This window comes from Schistocerca gregaria, chromosome 1 (genome assembly GCF_023897955.1).
Source record: "Schistocerca gregaria isolate iqSchGreg1 chromosome 1, iqSchGreg1.2, whole genome shotgun sequence".
Lineage (NCBI taxonomy): Eukaryota > Metazoa > Arthropoda > Insecta > Orthoptera > Acrididae > Schistocerca > Schistocerca gregaria.
The window spans coordinates 756,376,321-756,396,848 of record NC_064920.1 but is presented as its reverse complement, the minus strand read 5'-3'; the positions used below and the strand labels follow the sequence as shown (position 1 = coordinate 756,396,848).

At 41.2% G+C, this 20,528-nt stretch overlaps 1 protein-coding gene and 1 non-coding gene across 7 annotated transcripts in view; both read left to right on the top strand.

Annotated features, from left to right (window-relative positions):
* Positions 1-20,528, top strand: part of LOC126267827 (putative thiamine transporter SLC35F3) — a 652,799-nt gene that overhangs the window by 322,828 nt on the left and 309,443 nt on the right. For all 6 annotated transcript variants that reach the window (XM_049973150.1, XM_049973162.1, XM_049973156.1 and 3 more), the window contains exon 3: positions 9,313-9,644. In XM_049973150.1, coding sequence (XP_049829107.1) covers positions 9,335-9,644 — 310 coding nt within the window. In that variant the 5' untranslated portion in view covers positions 9,313-9,334. The remainder of the gene's footprint in view (positions 1-9,312; positions 9,645-20,528) is intronic.
* Trnat-ugu (transfer RNA threonine (anticodon UGU)) lies at positions 10,423-10,496 on the top strand. Its single transcript has one exon. It is a non-coding gene; the product is annotated as a tRNA-Thr (tRNA).

Here is a 20,528-nt window from a genome sequence, read left to right as displayed (position 1 = left end):
ATCCTCTCTGAAACCCTTTCAATGGCTTGTGAAATGTAATCTCGGAGATCCGAGCAAAAGTATTGTTTGTATGTGCGCGACAGTGTTGTTAAGCGAACAAGTAGAATGTGTATGCAGTTCCCCAGACGATGGCGTTCCTCGACGTCGAGGTCTGATGCTTAATACTCTGTCTTTCTGGTAATAAAGTGCAATTCATTTCCGTTAATTAATCTGGAAGAACTAAGAGCAAATTTCATCTATGACTGAGGATGCGTCTGCCTCTTATTCACTCGCCAAAATAAACGTTAGACAACGCCAATTAAATTCTCGAATATTACAGTTGCAACCGTCTGCCCTCGATTCACTTAATAAACAACTATTCAAGAATCCAATGAAATTTGGCCGTACAGGTCAGGGGTTTTCAAACTGTGCGTCGCGGCTCCCAGAAGCGTCGCGGTGATTTCATAAAAATAATTAATTTCGTTTATTTGCTTTCTGAGTAAACGAACAAAGAATGTGGTAGAAAAGTTAAATGCTGTTACTATTGCAGCGTGGTAGATGGCAATCGTGTCTTACCACGTGACTAATTTGTTTTTATTCAGTAACAATCAGTTTAAGGATTCGTTTTCAAATTCAGATAGTTTTTTTTTAAATTGTTGTTTGTCTTCTGTAATTTGTGTTTCTATACCACCATGGACAAATTTTTAAATGTCAGTACAAAACGTGATGTTTCGAATTTATTATGCGGCTCTAGACAAAAATTCAGAAATATGGCTTTGAGGTTTGCCGATGACATTGTAATTCTGTCAGAGATAGCAAAGGACCTGGAAGAGCAGTTGAACGAAATGGACATTGTCTTGAAAGGAGGATATAAGATGAACATCAACAAAAGCAAAACGAGAATAATGGAATGTAGTCGAATTAAGTCAGATGATGCTGAGGGAATTAGATTAGGAAATGTACTTAAAGTAGTAAAAGAGTTTTGCTATTTGGGAAGCAAAATAACTGATGATGGTCGGAATAGAGAGGATATAAAATGTAGACCGGCTATAGCAAGGAAAGCATTTCTGACGAAGAGATATTTGATAACATGGAGTATAGATTAAGTGACATGAAGCCTTTTCTGAAAGTATTTGGGTGGAGTGTAACCATGTATGGAAGTAAAAACATGGACAATGCCTAGTTTAGACAAGAAGAGAATCTTTCAGAATGTGGTGCTACAGAAGAATGCTGAAGATTAAATGAGAAGATCATGTAACTGTTGAGGAGGTACTGTATAGAATTGGGGAGAAAAGGAATTTGTGGCACAACTTCACAAGAAGAAGGGATCGATTGGTAGGACACGTTTTGAGGCATCAAGGGAAAACCAATTTAGTATTTGAGGGAAGCGTGGAGAGTAAAAGTCGTAGAGGGAGACTAAGAAATGAATACGCTAAGTAGATTCAGAAGGATTTAAGTTGTAGTAGTTATTCGGAGACGAAGAGGCTTGCACAGGATAGAGTAGTGTGGAGAGCTTCTTCAAACCATCCTCTGGACTAAAGACCTGGCCCCGGCGGAGGTTGGAGTCCTTCCTCGGCCATGGGTGTGTGTGTTTGTCCTTAGGATAATTTAGGTTAAGTAGTGTGTAAGCTTAGGGACTGATGACGTTAGCAGTTAAGTCCCATAATATTTCACACACATTTGAACATTTGACTAAAGACAACAACAACAACTGTTGGTAATGAATGACCACAGTACGGTATGTAATTTGTATCAAAGTTCTAGCAGCCGTAAGCGTGCTTGCTAATAAAATGAAACTAAATTTGGAGTCACACCACGGTAGTCTGGTAAACAGACCACGAGAATACTTTTCCCACGAGTTAAAAGAAATAATAGACCAATAACTTTTAACTTAAGAAGTTAAGATTCCTACAATGACTCTTATTTCATATTACAAAGTTACCTACGATACAACAAAGAACAAAAAACCTACACCGTAGCGAAAGACATTTGAGCAGCTGCTCCGTATATGGAATCAACTATGATATGTGTCAGCTGCTCAGCAACTGTCGTTGAATACCGATGTATCTGACAACATTAATGCTCAGTTGAATGAAAAACTTAATGGTAATGATTTTGCTGTTCGGTTAGGTGAAGCGACAGACAACCACAATAATGCGCATCTGATTTGTTATGTGTGGTTTATACATGACAATAAATTTCATGAGTATCTTCTTTTTCACAGGAAAATAACTCTAGGAACAAAAGCAATACCATACATACTCTTTTTGTGGAAGAAAACGTCAATAATTGGGCTAACTGTGTAGCCGTATGTGCAGATGGAGGTTGTTACGTCGGATTGCAAGCAGTAAAGAGGCTTCTCCTGTTATTTAGACACACTGTTTTATTCACTATGAAGGACTGACATAAATAAGTAAGAGCCCTGTTATTCATGACTTTCTCCAATCAGTGATCGAGATCTTAACTTCATTAAAAGCCGGCCACTTAAAATTTTGGCGAGGGAGGCGGAATGAGAATCAGACAGCTGTTTCCCCGCTTTTCTGTCAGTATTTTAAAGAGGAACATATTCACCTTCTTGTACCACAACAGCAGTATTTTTCAGCTGGTTCCCAAGTTTTCCCTCTTACAGCTGGGTGTGCTCCTTGTATAAAATGAATTCTATTGGTCAGTAAAGTTTTGGCAGTTTATTATATACGCTGAGACATTTACATACTTTGAATGACATAAACAACTATTAAGTATGCATAATACAAGGTTAAAACAAAACCGTCTCCCGTTCAATGCAAGTTCACTTTATACCATTTTTCCACAAAAATACACAACTTTTAGGCTACGGTGTACTTACAAACATCGAAAAATGTGATGTTTTTTATTTGCAAGTAAAAAGAATTTCGTATCAAAAAATAACTTTTATGTAAGGTGGCTATGCCGTCTGTTAGCGCCACCGAATAGATACCAGGTCAAAACAGTATGTATAGGTGTGAAGTGGCGACAACGCGCAATGAAAGTTTAATGGTCAAGAAATGGCGACTAAAACCGTAGTTTGGTGATCTCAGAACCCTTGCAAAAACCCCAGACGCCTTGCCATTTGCTCACTACGGCCGTTGAAATTACATTTAACCTCAGACAAGATATTACGTGCATAAGTATTGTAACTTTGTATCTCTGGATCTCAGTACCGGATAATGATATCGAAAAAAGTTTCAAGGTCCCCCGGAACATCATCTTAACCCATTAAGTGGCATGGTCCTTATTTCGAGATTCTTCTTTGAAATAGAAATTTTGCAATTCTAATAATTCTGGCAGCGAATGCTACTATTTCCAATTGTTGTACAGACCTTTGTAGCGCGCTTGCTTTGAAGTTTCGTCAGTTGTTGTTAAACGAGTGGGTTGTACACTTTTATTTCTATGAAGAAGCTACGTTTTTCAGCGTTACAAGAGTTGCACGTTTTCAAAACAGCGTAAGTCATATTATAATGTAAATAACTTCCAGTATCTGTGTACAGGCATGTTCTGAATTTCAAAGACCTGATTCTTTTCAGCATGACACCTGTCTGACCTCCGATCCCCACTTGGGGCTCATGGCAGTTTCCACGTAAAACTTTATTTTGCCTTTATTTGCTCTTCAGGTACAATGAGTCGGTATGAAGCACTTTCAATGAGGGAAGCTGAAGAAACCTTAAATGACCCGAACTTCCAGGCTTCTTTTGGTGGTGATGGTGATGTGAATGAGCCCATTGACATTGTCGAGTTCCCTCCAGATCGTGTAGATGTCGTGTCTGACTAGGAAGATAACGACGAAAATATATTTGAAAATACCCATCCTGATTATGTGCCAGGTTTCTAGGAAATTCATGCCACTGAAGAAAAGGAAAATGAGGAACATGTAGCCCAACGAAAGAAGAAAGTGAAAGATATTATCACTTCTAATTGGGCAATAGAAGATTCGACTTACTCTACAACCTATCCTGATACAACAGAAACTGAACAGCAGCAAGTTATCAATAAAATGTTCAAGCTCGTTCGAAATCGCAGTCTTAGAAACATTTTGTAAAAATTTCAGCCATTTGTTGTGCATAGCCGTCTTCGAATCCGTTGCTCGACTTTGATACGCAAAAAATGTATAAATCACATTTTTGGGTGTTTCCTAAGGAACCACCCATGAAATAATATAGATTTTTGAAAACTGGACGATGACAGGTCTAGATAAATGCCTAGAGAATATACTGTTAACATCTGAGCAATTTGCTGCGGTTATTTATTATTTAGATTTAGCCTCATACAGGATTTCACGTCCGTATTTTAATGTAGAAGTAGGGTAACTTTGAATCTATGTACCTCTGAAACTGATACTGATATCAAGAAAACGTTCAAGACTTTTCGATATCGGGAACTTAGGAGTTTATCGTAAAAAATTGAGGTATTTACTGTGCTTACCCGTCTTGGTATCTGCGGCTAAGTTTTGGTACAAAAAAATGCTAAAAACCGTTTATAGAGTTTTCTAAGGACCCATCCATGAACTAATGGTGCCTCCATAAGCCCCTTAAGGCCCACAGTAGACCACATCATATCCAGAAAGAACCAAATGATTTGCTCCATTTGACTAAGAAGGAGGAAGTGTGTAATATTCATACTGTGGACCTGTACCTTACGATAGTGACAACAAGACGTAGAAATGGTCCCTAGCCCAAGGGCTATACCAAACACCTGACCATATCTTGCTATTGCAAACAGAACATGAGGTATGAGAATTCCGCATTTAGGCGCCGTGTTAAGGAGCGTATTAGGTAGCGCATGTGACAGCATGCGTACTGATATCTTTTTTTTCCCTTTTTTCATTTACTCGGTTTTACACATTCTGGGACTTTGTTATTATTGTAATACACTACTGGCCATTAAAATTGCTAAGCCAAGAAGAAATGCAGATGACAAATGGGTATTCATTGGACAAATATTTTATACTAGAACTGACAAGTGACCACATTTTCATGCAATTTGGGTGCATAGACCCTGAAAAATCAGTACCCAGAACAACCACCTCTGGCCCTAATAACGGCCGTGATACGCCTGGGCATTGAGTCAAACAGAGCTTGGATGGCGTGTGCAGGTACAGCTGCCCATGCAGCTCGATACCACAGTTCATCCAGAGTAGTGGCTGGCGTATTGTGACGAGCCAGTTGCTCGGCCACCATTGACCAGACGTTTTCAATTGGTGAGAGTTCTGGAGAATGTGCTGGCCAGGACAGCAGTCTGTATCCAGAAAGACCCGTACAGGATGTGCAACATACAGTCGCGCATTATCCTGCTGAAATGTAGAGTTTTGCAGGGATCGAATGAAGGGTAGAGCCACGGGTCGTAAAACATCTCAAATATAACATCCACTGTTCAAAGTGCCGTCAATGCGAACAAGACGTGACTGAGACGTGTAACGAATGGCACCCCATACCATCACGCCGGTTGATACGACAGTATGGCGATGACGAATACATGCTTCTAACGTGCGTTCGCCGCAATGTCGCCAACACGGGTGCAACCATCATGACGCTGTTAACAGAACCTGGATTCATCCGAAAAAACGGCATTTTTGCCATTCGTGCACCCATGTTCGTCGTTGAGTACACCATCCCAGGCGCTCCTGTCTGTGATGCAGCATCAAGGGTAACCGCAGCCATGGTCTCCGAGCTGATAGTCCACGCTGCTGCAAACGTCGCCGAACTGTTCCTACAGATGGTTGTTGTCTTGCAAACGCCCCCATCTGTTGATTCAGGGATCGAGACATGGCTGCACGATCCGTTATAGCCGTGCGGATAACATGCCTGTCATCTCGACTGCTAGTGACATGAGACTGTTGGGATCCAGCACGGCGTTCCGTATTAACCCCCTGAACCCACCGATTCCATATTCTGCTAACAGTCATTGGATCTTGACCAATGCGAGCAGCAATGTCGTGATACGATAAACCGCAATCATGATAGGCTACAATCCGCCCTTTATCAAAGTGATGGTACGCATTTCTCCTCCTTACACGAGGCATTACAACAGCGTTTCATCAGGCAACGCCGGTCAACTGCTGTTTGTGTATGAGAAATCGGTTGGAAACTTTCGTCATATCAGGACGTTAGGTGTCGCCACCGGTGCCAACCTTGTGTTAATGCTCTGAAATGCTAATAATTTGCATCTTCTTCCTGTCTGTTAAATTTCACGCCTGTAGCACATCATCTTCGTGGTGTAGCAATTTTAATGGCCAGTAGTGTACAAGTATGTTCTGCAGTATTCGATAGCTTGACTTTTGTCTGATTAAAAAACGAAGAATCAAATTTCTCTGAGGGAAACGATCAGGAGTGACATTTGTATTTTTGCTTGTCACAAATAATAGCCGTTTTTCCGTACATATCGATATATTCAAGGGTGTGGTTAGACAGGAAGCTAAGAAGACAGCTTATATTGCTGCGAGTAAAATAAAAGACTGTTTTTTTCTGCAGTGTGTTGCTATTTCCGAGGGTCCAGTCAGTCACGTTAAAAGCTGGTGTTGGTTTCCCACTGGGGTTATTCGTAATGTGCTGCTGGACACATACATGTCACTCTGACATCACTTCCGAGTGTGAGGACAGCTTCTCTCCACCAGTGATGTAGAGGCCGCAGTATACGTTCGATAGAGTTCTGCACTGTCGCCTGGCAAACAAAGTAAGAGCCTACAGAAAATCAGACCAGCTGTGTGGCTGGATTGAAGAGTTTTTAGCAAACAGAACACAGCATGTTGTTCGCAATGGAGAGACGTCTACAGACATTAAAGTAACATCTGACGTGCCTGCCACAGGGGAGTGTTATGGGACCATTGCTTTTCACAATATATATAAATGACCTAGTAGACAGGGTCAGAAGTTCCATATGGCTTTTCGCGGATGATGCTGTAGTATACAGAGAAGTTGCAACATTAGAAAATTGCAGCAAAATGCAGGAAGATCTGCAGCGGATATGCAGTTGGTGCAGGGAGCGGCAACTGACCCTTAACATAGACAAGTGTAATGTATTGCGAATACATAGAAAGAAGGATCCCTTATTGTATGATTATATGATAGTGGAACAAGCACTTGTAGCAGTTACTTCTGTAAAATATCTGGGAGTATGCATATGGAACGATTTGAAGTGGAATGGTCATATAAAATTAATTGTTGGTAAGGCAGGAGCCAGGTTGAGATTAATTAGTAGAGTCCTTAGAAAATGTAGTCCATCAACAAGGGAGGTGGCATAAAAAAACACTCGTTCGACCTATACTTGAGTATTGCTCATCAGTGTGGGATCCGTACCAGGTCGGGTTGACAGAGGAGATAGAGAAGATCCAAAGAAGAGTGGCGCGTTTCGTCACAGGGTTATTTGGTAAGCGTGACAGCGTTACAGAGATGCTTAGCAAACCCAAGTGACAGACTCTGCAAGAGAGGCACTCTACATTGCGATGTAGCTTGCTGTCCCGGTTTCAAGAGGGTGCATTTCTGGATGAGGTATCGAATATATTGCTTCCCCCTACTTACACCCCCCCTCCCCCCCTCCCCCCCCCCCCCCCCCCCGAGGAGATCACGAATGTAAAATTAGAAAGATTCGAGCGTGCACGGAGGCTTTCCGGCAGTCGTTCTTCCCGCGAACCATACGCGGCTGGAAAAGGAAAGGGAGGTAATGACAGTGGCATGTAACGTGCCCTCTGCCACACACTGTAGGGTGGCTTGTGGAGTACAAATGTGTGAGGGCTGTTTTTTTTTTTCAACCTCCGGTTGGCTGCAAATAAAAGAAAAATGTACAGAAAAAAATAATTTTGTTACCAAAAGTACAGTAAAGTCTTAACTTATTTTTCTACATAATCGCCAAAACGATTGAGGCACTTGTCATACTGTGACACAAGCTTTTCAATGCCTTCCTCGAAGAATGTTGCCGCCAGTGACGACAGGTAAGTCTTGTTGGTGTCCTGGAGTTCTTTGTTAGTAGCGAAGCGCTGCCCACCTAACCATGACCTCAGTTCTCAAATGGTTCAAATGGCTCTGAGCACTATGGGACTTAACATCTGTGGTCATCAGTCCCCTAGAACTTAGAACTACTTAAACCTGACTAACCTAAGGACATCAAACACACCCATGCCCAAGGCAGGATTAGAACCTGGGACCGTAGCGGTCACGTGGTTCCAGACTGAAGCGCCTAGACCCGCATGGCCACACCGGCTGGCCACTTCAGTTCTCGGAACAGGTGATAATCACTAGATGCTAAGGTCCGGGCTGTACTGTGGATGATCAAAAACCTCCCATTTAAATTTTTGAGGAGGTCTTTTTGTCATGTTGGCACTGTGTGTTCAGGCGTTGTCACAGATCAAAACAATGCCAGACGAAAGCATTCCTCTGTGTTTGCTTCGAATCGCTCTGTGGAGACGACATAAAGTTTCACAATAAACTTCCTCGGTTATTGTTATAGCTTGCTCCATAAAGTCCACCAGCAGCATTCTTTTATGGTCCCAAAACACAGTGGCTATTGTTTTTCTTTTCGTCAATGAATGTTTAAACTTTTTTGGCTTGCTTGGGGAAGCTGTGTGCACCCACTGCTTAGATTGCTCCTTTGTTTCATGATTGTCATAGAGGACCCACATTTCATCGCCAGTGACAATCAACTTCAAAAGAACGTTTCGCTCATTGGCATAACGTGTGAGAAACGATAATGCTGACGCCATCCTTTGCGTTTTGTGGTCAGTACTCAGCATTTTTGGGATCCAACTTGCACACAGTTTCCGATAGCCTACGTGTTGAGTCACAATTGTGTACAAGGCAGACCTTGAAATGACTGGAAATTCATCAGACAGTCCGTTAATCGTAAACCTTCGTCTGCAAATCACCGCCTGATCAACACGCTTAATGAGGCCTACAGTGGCGACAGACTTGCGACCTTGTCCACCTTCATCACGGAAGTCTGTTCGTCCTTTTTTAAGTTTTCGACACCATTCCCGAACACTACCATCACTCATAACGTTGTTACCATACACATTGGTCATTCCGCGACGGATTTCCGCAACACTACATCCTTCTGCTTGCAGGAAACGGATTACACTTCGTAACTCACATGTGGCGGGAGCATCGAGCGTAGCTCGGCTACGACTGACACACTGCAGCTGAAAACGGCAGAGGTTGTGGTGGGGGAGCTGCGCAATAGCATGACGTGCAGGCCCGGCCCCTCCCTACCTCTTACTTGCTTAGATGGACGATCGGAGGTTGATAAAAAAAAAGCAGCCCTCGTAGATGTAGATACGTGTACGTCAGTCGTGAAGACGGGTACGAGTGGAGCGTTGCATTTGTTTGGCAGGATGCGCGGTTGCGAGTGAGCGATGCGCGGCTGCGCAGGCGGCGGCCATGGCGGCGGCGGCGGCAGCGGCGGCGACGGCGACGGCCAGCAGCAGCAGCAGCAGCAGGGCCAGGATGCGGGCCAGGGGCAGCCCGAGCTGGCCACCATCTTCCAGCCGGCGCGCCGGCCCGGCTCCGGCGTGCAGCGCGCCCCCAGTGTAGTGGTGACGCACGGCGACGACACGCCGCCGAGGCCCGGCTCGGGCACCGGGTCCGCGGGGCAGCTGCCTAATGGGCCCTTCTCCGGCGTCCACCAGCACCAGCACGCGCCGCAGCTGCAGCACGCCGACTCTGGTGAGTGCTTCCCTCTGTACCAGCTAAACGTTGCAAAACGATCGATGCTGAGATCTTCTGAGTTGTTAGGCTTCATTAAACTGGTGTGGCGAAAGTCATGGGATACTCCTTTTTCACGGCGTAGTGCAGCAATTCGAGGTGTCATAGACTCAACAAGTCGTTGGAGGTCCCCTGCAGAAATATTTGCTATTATTTCTTTATAACTGTCCATAAGTGCGAGCCGGCCGCGGTGGTCTAGCGGTTCTAGGCGCGCAGTCCGGAACCGTGGGACTGCTACGGTCGCAGGTTCGAATCCTGCCACGGGCATGGATGTGTGTGATGTCCTTAGGTTAGTTAGGTTTAAGTAGTTCTAAGTTCTAGGGGACTAATGACCACAGCAGTTGAGTCCCATAGTGCTCAGAGCCATTTGAACCATAAGTGCGAAAGTGTTGCCATTGTAGGATTTTCTGCACGTACTGAGGTCTCAGTTATGCCCCATTAATGTTCGAAGGGATTATATATATGCTAAGATGGTATCTGTTCTTTCGGACATGTCCGAAAGAAGAGATACCATCTTAGTATGTATATAGTTAAGGCTCACCGGCCGCTTGACCATCTTCTTCTTCTGTGCGAATGCACAAACAGTGTTCGAACTCTTACGGGAATCGACAACGCGCCGCGAGTAATGAGTATAATTGGCAGGGGCACTACGAATGTAGTGCGGGACAATACGTTGAGAATGTGGGTTTCGCAGGAGGTGTGCCACAGATAAATCCCTGCAGTCGCGCTATCCTCTGTGTCCTCGGTGGTTCAGATGGATAGAGCGTCTGCCATGTAAGCAGGAGATCCCGGGTTCGAGTCCCGGCCGGGGCACACACTTTCATCTGACCCCGTAGACGTATGTCAACGCCTGTAAGCAGCTAAAGAAAGGTGTCCATTTCATTGCAATTTCGAAGCGATTATGCCAGGCAGTCATTCGCTCGAACTGTCCAGAATGTTCTTTAAACCAATCGCAAACAGCTGTGGCCCGGTGACATGGCATACAGTCATCTGTCAACATTCCATCATTGTTAGGGAACAAGTACCCAAACATAACCAGTTTGTCTATGATTGGTTCAGTTGGGCCAGAGGACACAGTCCATTCCATGTCAACCCAACCCACGCCATTACAGAGCCACCATCAGCTTGCATAGTGCCTTGCTGACGACTTAGGTCCACGGCTACGTGAGGTCTGCAACACACTCTAAGTCTACCATCAGCCCATACATATGAACTTGGGACTCATCTAACAAGGCCACGGTTTTCCAGTCGTCTAGGCTCCAACCAATATGGTCACAAGCCCAGGAGAGGACATGCAGACGATGTCGTGTTGTTAGCAAACACACTCGCATCGGTCGTCTGCTGCCATAGCACATCAAAACGCCAAATTTCGCCGATTGTTCTAATGGATACGTCCGCCGCCCCACATTGATTTCTGCTGTTATTTCACACAGTGTTGCTTGTCTGTTAGCACTGATAACTCTGCGCAAACGCGGCCTCTCTCTCGGTCATTAAGTGAAGGCCATCGGCCGCTGCGTTGTCTGGGGTGACAGGAAATGCCTGAAATTTGGTATTCTCAGCGCGCTGTGGACACTGTGGATCTCGGAAAATAGAGTACCCTAACGATTTCCGAAATGGAATGTCCCATGGTCTACCTCCAACTACCATTCCGTCTTGAGTCTCAAACTCCCGTCAAGTGGCCATAATCACGTCGACAACGTTTTCAGATGAATATAAATGACAGCTCCGCCAATGCACTGTACTTTCATACCTCACGTAAGCGATACTACCGCCATTAGTATATGTGCATTTCACTATCCCATGACTGTCGTCACCTCAGTGCATATTCCTCTACTAAATTCTACAGAATTCGTCGTTTTGATCCATTTGCTGGTATCTTCTTCAGGATTATGCCGATTAACAACACTAAACTTTAATGGAATGAAAAGGTACGGAATGTCACTCGATGTCACCTTCAAGTAGTGGTGAGTTCACGCAGAACTTCAACACAACGACACTTCTTTTACCCCACTACCAACCTAAGTCATTGTTCACTTCCAGAAATCAGACATCTGTTGTGGAAGAACGCTCGTGGAAAATACCCTAATCATCATGTAATATCTGCAGCGTGTCACAAAATCAAAATACAGTGGCTGACAAAACAAAGTGAAGGATCCAGCAAAAGAGGAGGAAACGTAATGAAACTTCATGAGCTGAGAGCGGATGTAGTATAATGTCAGTGACTATAATATAATAAAATTTACAAAGAACTTCGTACGATCAGCCAACTTGTTAGTATGATGATGCGTCCACTCTTGCTTGGATGCGTGCATTGATGCAGTTCCCTGCATTGATGCAGTTGGGAAGGATGTGAAAAAGCCGTTGTCTTCTCCTGATGTAAAACGAACAACTGTTGTAACTGCTCCTTAATATCTTGGATAGTGGCACTGTCCAGCTTTTCCATAAGCTGTCCACCTGTCTTGTCCTCAGTTGTGCAATTAGTGATACTCTATCTCATCATGATCAACCGAGCGGAATGGCGCAGCAGTTAGCACACTGAACTCGAGTTCGGGAGGACGATGGTTCAAACCCGTGTCGAGCTACCCGGATGTAGGTTTTCCGTGATTTCCCCAAATGGCTTCAACCAAGTGCTGGGATGGTTCCTGTGAAAGGGTACGGCCGATTTCCTTCACTGTCCTCCCCTAATCCGATGGGACCGATGACCTCGCTGTTTGGTCCCCTCCCCCAAAGCAACAAACTAAACACTCATAGTGATTGCAACTGCATTATATGGCAGTAATTAGAGTTGTGTTAATTCTGCTATGTTGTGGCAAAAGAAACAAAACTTTACGTGGCAAAAAATAAATGTAGACGTTACTTTTACTTAAGGCTTTTCACTGATGAAGCTTCTCGGAAGAAACAGAAAATGGTAACAAGTCAGGGGAAAATAAATCACTATTTTTGCTGAAATTTCGTCGAAATCCTGTAACACTGTGTGTTTTTCGGCAAAGAACGGCTGAAATGGAAACTTCCTAAGGATTTTCTTGCTACACTTCAATTATATGAAAAGTTCATAGCAGATAGTAGGCCTATACCATCTTTTTGTTTCTAAAAATGCTCAGAGTGAAGTACTGAACTACATTGCCTCAAATGTGTTAAAGGTGTCTTTATACCGAAGCGCCAAAGAAACTGGTATAGGCCTACATATTCAAATACAGAGGTACGTAAACAGGCAGAATACGGCGTGGCGGTCGGCAATGTCTACATAGGACAACAAGTGTCTGGCGCAGTTGTAACGAGTAGATCGCTTACTACTGCTGCAATGGAAGATTACCACGATTTAAATGAGTTTGAACGTGGTGTTATAGTCGTTGCACGAGCGATGGGACGCAGCATCTCCGAGGTAGCGGTGAAGTAGGGATTTTCCCATACGACCATTTCACGAGAGTATTGTGAATATCAGGAATCCAGTAAAACATCAAATCTCCAATAGCGCTGCGGCCCGAGAAAGATCCTGCAAGAACCGGACCAACGAAGACTGAAGAGAATCGTTCAGAGTGACGGAAGTGCAACCCTGAATGCTGGGCCATCAACAAGTGTCATTCAACGAAACATCATCGATATGGACTTACGGGACTGAAGGCCCTCTCATGTACCCTTGATGACTGCACGACACAAAGCTTTTCGCCCCGGCTGGGCCCATCAACACCGTCATTGGACTGTTGATGACTGGAAAGATGCTGCCTCGTCCGACGAGTCTCGTTTCAAATTGTATCGCGCAAATGGACGTGCAGAGGTATGGAGACAAACTCATGAATCCATGAACCCTGCATGTCAGCGGTGGACGGTTAAAGCTGGTGGAGGCTCTGTAATGATGTGGGGCGTGTGCGGCTGGGGTGATATGAGACCCCTAATACGTCTAGATACGACTCTGACAGGACACATGTACGTAAGCATCCTGTCTGATCACCTGTATCCATTCATGTCCATTGTGCATTCCGACGGACTTGGGCAATTCCAGCAAGACAGTGCAACACTCCACATGTCCAGCATTGCTACAGAGTGGCTCCAAGAACACTCTTCTGTGAGTAAATACTTCCTCTGACCACCAAACTCCCCAGACATGAACATTATGGAGCATATCTGGGATGCCTTGCGACTGCTGTTCAGAAGATCGTACTCTTACGGGTTCATAGCGTCAGTTCCCTCCAGCACTTCTTTATAATTCAGTCGTGCCATGCCACATCATGTTGTGGCACTTCTACGTGCTCCCGGGGGCCCTTCACGATATTAGGCAGTGGGCCCAGTTTCGTTGGCTCTTCAGTATATAGCCTCACCAGGAAAATATTAATACGGCCGTAACCTTCTTCACTGAGTGCACGCCCTTAGGGCCAAGAAGAACGGGAAATGAAAGAATGAGCCATACGAAACTAAAAAAAAGTGAACTGAAACAAAATGTAACCAAACTAAGGCAGCCTATTCGAAAGTGCATATCGTTTGTTCTGCATCTTTTCCTGCTTCATGCAGGGTCGAAGGTCCTCACAGTTCCTGCCACTTTTTGTGGTCCTGTGTGCAATCCTAAGTCAGTTCTTTTTCCCACTGTTTCACTCAAAAACAATCCACTAATCTGTTTTTTGACCTTACTTTAGCCATCTCCATCACTCTCCTTGTAACATGAATTTGGTCTTTTCTCATGATATGACCATAGCAGTGGAGTCTTCTCTACTTTCTTGGACACTTGTCCTTTGTGTTGATACCGCATGTCTACCTCAAGTCTATGTCTCAGTTACATCTAGCCTATTGCATCAGTTCTTAGTTGTTGCCCGCGTCTCTACGCCATACAGTAATGGTGGCCTTACATGCCTTCCCCTTGACTTTGACATTTACATTTTTGTCTCAGAGGATTCCAGACATCCTTTTCCAAATCGTCCATTCAGCTTCCATTCTGTGACCTATGTCTGAATCAAGATTTACACTACATTCTGCATTAAGCTGAAGTGTTTGAAGCAATCTACCCTCTTTTGGTTCTCCCCATTAATTATGAATGTTTCATCTTCCTTTCTCCCTGGCATAATTACTCTGTTTTCCTTCTGATGAGTGTAACCCCTCCGTCTTCCAGTGGACATTGTTACACTCCTGCGAAATCTGAGTCTGCTGATGACTGACAGTCTATGCCATGCTGCCCCACATCATGCACTGCAACACACTTGACTCATTGCCATGCCTGCTTCAAGAGGATCGAGACGTTTCTGCTCAAGTCTTTTCCACTCACTGATGGCCGGCCTATTGAGATAATTCGGAGAATTGTTCCCGCAATGAAGCACTGGCAACTGAGTCTGTGTCGGCAGATACTACAGACCACAACATTCATTTGTTTCTTGCCTCCTGGATGACCTTGCTCATGAGGTGGGTTTGGTGTGCTTGTGCATTATCACCTTATAAGACGAATCCATTTGTTGACTATAGGGCTAGACAGTAGACCAAAGTATTTAAGAGTAACAGAAACGAGAGTACCGATAAACTTAACATCAATACTGGAGACAACAAAGTAGACGAACTTAAGAAATTCTGCTGCCTTGAACCAAAATAACACATGATGAATGAAGCCAGGAGGACATGATAAGCAGATCAGTACAATCATCGAGGGCATTCATGGCCTAGAGAAGTCAGCATCTATGAAACATAGGGCTTAATTCAAGGAAGAATTTTCTTAAAATGTACACTTGGAGCACAACAGTATATGGGAATGAATCGGGGAACATGGGAAAACTGGAAAAACAGAGAAACAAAGCGTGTGATGTGTGGTGCTCGAACGGTATTGAAATTTAAGTGGAGTGATAATAAATGAAGATGTTCCCCGCAGAATCAGCGAGGAAAGAAACATATGAAAACAACTGACGAGTGTCTGTTGGTAGTAGTTTTTCTTGTAGTGAAGTTGAAATAGATAGTTCCTGCGTATTGCTATGGGTAGAGGTTATACTCAACAGCCGTAACAAAATAATAATTGGCTCCTTTTACCCTCTCCCCGACTCAGATGATATAATAGCTGAATGCTTCAAAGAAAACTTGAATATCCCCCACACATACAGTTATAATTGGCGGAGACTTCAATCTACCTTCGATTTGTTGGCGAAAATACATGTTCAAAGCCGGTGGTAGACAGAAAACATCTTCAAAAATTGTACTAAATGCTTTCTCTGAGAATCCAGATGGTATACCAATCAGGTTCCTTTCAGAGTATGCATACACAATAGCGCCATTCTTAGCAACCATATACAACCACTCACTTGACGAAACATCTGTTCCTAAAGACTGAAAAGTAGCACAGGTCATACCAGTATTCAAGAAAGGAAATAGGAGTAACCCACTGAATTACAGACCCATATCACAGATCTCAATTTGCACTAGGATTTTCGAGCATATACTGTACTCGAACATTATGACTGACCTTGAAGAAAATGACTTATTGATACAAAACCAACATGGATTCAGAAAATATCGTTCTTGTGCAACACAGCTAGCTCTTTATTCCCATGAAGTAATGAGTGCCGTCGGCAAGGGATCTCAGATCGATTCCATATTCCTATATTTCCAAAAGGCTTTTGATACCATTCCTTACAAGCGACTGTTAATCAAATTGGATGCGTATGGAGTATCATCTCACAGGTGTGACTGGATTCATGATTTCCTCTCAGAGAAGTCACAGTTCATAATAATATATGATAAATCATCGAGTAGAACAGAAGTGATATCTGGCATTCCGCAAGGTAGTGTCATAGGCCCTGTGCTGTTCCTGATTTATATAAATGATCTAGGTGATAATCTGAGAAGCCCCCTTAGATTGTTTGCAGATGACACTGTAATTGTAATTGAAAGAACTTCAGTAAATTTATTTATCAAGTGATTATCTAAGATAATCTAAGGAGTTATTTGAAACGTATAACATTAGAGTGTCAATCTAAAATAACTTAACAATTAGTACATCTTGAAACATCAGATGGTAAGTGATGGTCTCTTAAACCAAACAATAGTAAATTAATGACTACTTCTGATGGGGAAATTTAAATCTAAATCCCTCAAATATCTCCTCTCATATGATTCTCCCTATTCATTATATTTTCAGCTACTTTAATCCTATTCAATCAAATAAACTTTTTCTCATTTATACCTAACATTATTAAAAGAGCAGAGAAAAGAACAATTGAGATAAAGAACTTAAATTGAAAATGATAATAAAGTTATTCTCAACATTTGATCCATCAACTAACATCTTCAACTTGTTATTAAATTGAACTAGAACATCCTTAGGACTATTATTAATCCCATCAATGTTCTGACTTACACCATCACGAATTAATGTTATCTGAACTAAACTAAACTTAACTTTACCCAACGAATTTAAAACACTACTAGGACCAAAATCATTCAATGGAACAACATCTATTTTTATTTCAATATTTATTTTAATACTATTTAATAATTTTATTGGACTATTCCCTTATATTTTTACTAGAACAAGACATTTAGCATTAACATTTACAATCACTCTGCCTATGTGATTAAGATTTATATTATTTGGATGAATTAATCATACTAACAATATATTTACATATTTTGCACCACAAGGAACGCCGCCCACATTAATGTCATTTATATTATTAATTGAAACAATTAGAAATGTCATTCGACCAGGTACACTACCAGTACAACTAGCAGCAAACGTAATTGCAGGACACCTATTATTAACCTTATTAAGAAACACAGGACCATCTATAGCAATAAACTTAATTTCACAACTAATTATTGGACAAATACTTCTATTAATCCTAGAACCAGCAGTAGCCATAATTCAAGCTTACATTTTTTTTTCAATTTTAAGAACTTTATGTTCTAGAGAAGTATATTAAACCTATGTTAACAACTCACTCAAATCACCCAGTCCACTTAGTAGACTATAGACCTTCACGACTAACAGGTTCAATGGGAGCAATAGTCCTAGTATCAGGATTAGCAAAATGATTCCACCTATTTAACATTAATTTATTTATAATTGGATTTTGAATTACCTTACTAACAATAATTCATTGATGACAAAATGTAGTATGGGAAGGAACCTATCAAGGATTACATACAGGATTTGTATCAATTGGATTACGATGAGGAATAATCCTATTTATTGGATCAGAAGTATTATTCTTTGTATCATTCTTCTGAGTCTACTTTAAAAGAAGACTAGCACCAACAATTGAGCTAGGAATGTTATGACTTCCAATAGGAATTCAACCTTTTAAGCCTATAAAAATTCCATTACTTAATATAGCTATCCTTTTAGCCTCAGGAGTAACCGTAACATGAGCACATGTTAATAGTTTTATAGAATCTAACCAAACTCAAGCATTACAAGGATTATTCTTTACAGCACTATTAGGATTATATTTCACAATAGTCCAAGCATTTGAGTATTGAGAAGCACCTTTCACTATTGCAAACACAGTATATGGATCTACTTTCTTCTTTGCAACAGGGTTCCATGGTCTCCACGTAATTATTGGAGCAATCTTCTTAATAACATGTCTACGTCGACACTCAGTTAACCAATTATCACCAAGACACCACTTTGGATTTGAAGCAGCAGCATGATGTTGACACTTCATAGACATAGTATGATTATTCCTATATATTTCTATTTATTGATGAGGTACAGAATTGTTTTTCTAGTATAAGTAGTACATTTGACTTCTAATCAGAAAGCATGGTATAAATAAAGAAAAACAATCTTAATCCTATCTACAAGAGTTTTTATTAAATTTATTATTTCAATAATTGTCATAATCCTTGAAAAAACTTTATCAAAAAAATTAATCAATGATCGGGAAAAAAGATCACTATTCGAGTGTGGATTTGATCCAAAAAGATCACCACGAATACCATTCTCCCTTCGATTCTTCTTAGTTGCAGTAATTTTTCTAATCTTTGATGCAGAAATTGCATTAATTCTACCAATTGTAATTATTTCCAAAACTTCAGACATTATAATCTCAACAGTATCAACAATATTTTTTATTCTAGTCCTATTAGGTGGACTGTACCATGAATGAAATCAAGGAGCCTTACAATGAGCAGAATAAAGGGTTGTAGTTAAATATAACATTTGGGTTTCATTAAAAAAGTATTGATATAATCAATCAACATTAAATAGAATAAGAAGCGACATATTGCAGTCAGTTTCGACCTGAACGATTGGTAAATAATATACCTTTATTCTTATTAAATGAAGCCAAAAAGAGGCATATTTCCGTTAAAAATATAATTGAATTATAACGTTCCAATTAAGGAAATATAAAGCCAATATGAAAGCTGCTAAGTTGTTATATTAGTGGTTAAACTCCGTTAACATTTCTAAAATTTATATAGTTTAAATAAAACATTACATTTTCACTGTAAAAAATAATATTCATATTTACAAAACCTAAAAGTAAAAGTACTTCCTTAACATCTTCAGTGCCACACTGTAATAAAAAGCTATTTAAGTATAAGAAAAATAACATTACTAAAATAAACAATCAAAAAATAAATGTTAAAAGATAAATCTTAAAGTTAGAATCATATCAACCTTGGATATAACCAAATAAATAAATAAATAATCTACATAAACCTTGGCCACAAAATAACTCACCTCAACCATAATCAAATGATTTTGATGAATAATAACCCAACTTTAATGGAACATATCTAACAGACTTAGTTGAAAGGAAAGGTATAAATCATATAGAACCAACAAATCTAACAAAAGAAAGCATAATTAAAGAAAATAAATTATGAGAAAAACTTAGAAATAAGGTAACCCAAATAATCACCTAAAACAACAACTGCAATTGTCAAAAATTCAAAATAATAAGGCAAAGCAATCACATGAGGAATAGGGACAACCAATCAAGATAAAAGACTACCACCAAAAACTGCAACAAATAATAACCCAGTCATACCAAATGAAATATAATAACCCTTATCATCAAAAGAATATCTAGAATAAAAGTTATTATCCCCAGATATTGAATAATGAAATAAACAAAAAGAATAAACAGCAGTTAAATCAGTAGAAAAAAATTAAACAATTACTTCATCTTAAAAAAACCATTTCAAGAATCAAGTCCTTTTTAATAAAATCCTGCCAAAAAAGTTATACCACACAAAGATAAGCTAGAAACATTAAAACAAACAGAGGTTAAAGGTATAAAATTAACAATTGCATCCATAAAACGAATATCCTGAGAATCCTTTAAATTATGAGCTATTGAACCTGCACACATAAATAATAATGCCTTAAACAAAGCATGAGCCAATAAATGAAAGAATGCAAGCTTTAACTAATTAATGGAAAATCTCATATAAAGATGTGAAACAATTACTAACAAAGAGATAGAGGGGCTGGCCAGTACTTACCTCAGCTCAGTACAGCCGATAGAGACACAAAAAACAACCGAAAATTTAAGCTCCTAGCTTTCGGAATAAATGTTCCTTCATCAGGGAGGAGAGAGGGGAAAGAAAGGGAAGAAGGGAAAGTGGATTTAGTTACTCACAACCCAGGTTATGAAGCAACAGGGAAAGGAAAACAGGGAAGGTAGCAAGGATGGAGGCATGGTTGTCAGAGGGAAGCCAAAGATATTCTACTGCAGGTACTGTGCCAGCTTCAAACCAAAGAGGATGCATACAGAAGTAAAGAGGTGTATAGTATAAAGATGTAGGATGGAAAGATGCATGAATGGCTAAAGAGGAAAGGGAAAGAGGAGAAGACTGAAAAGTAAATGGGAGTGAGGTTGTTTAACGTAGGTTTAGTCCAGGGGGATGGCGGGATGAAAGGATGTG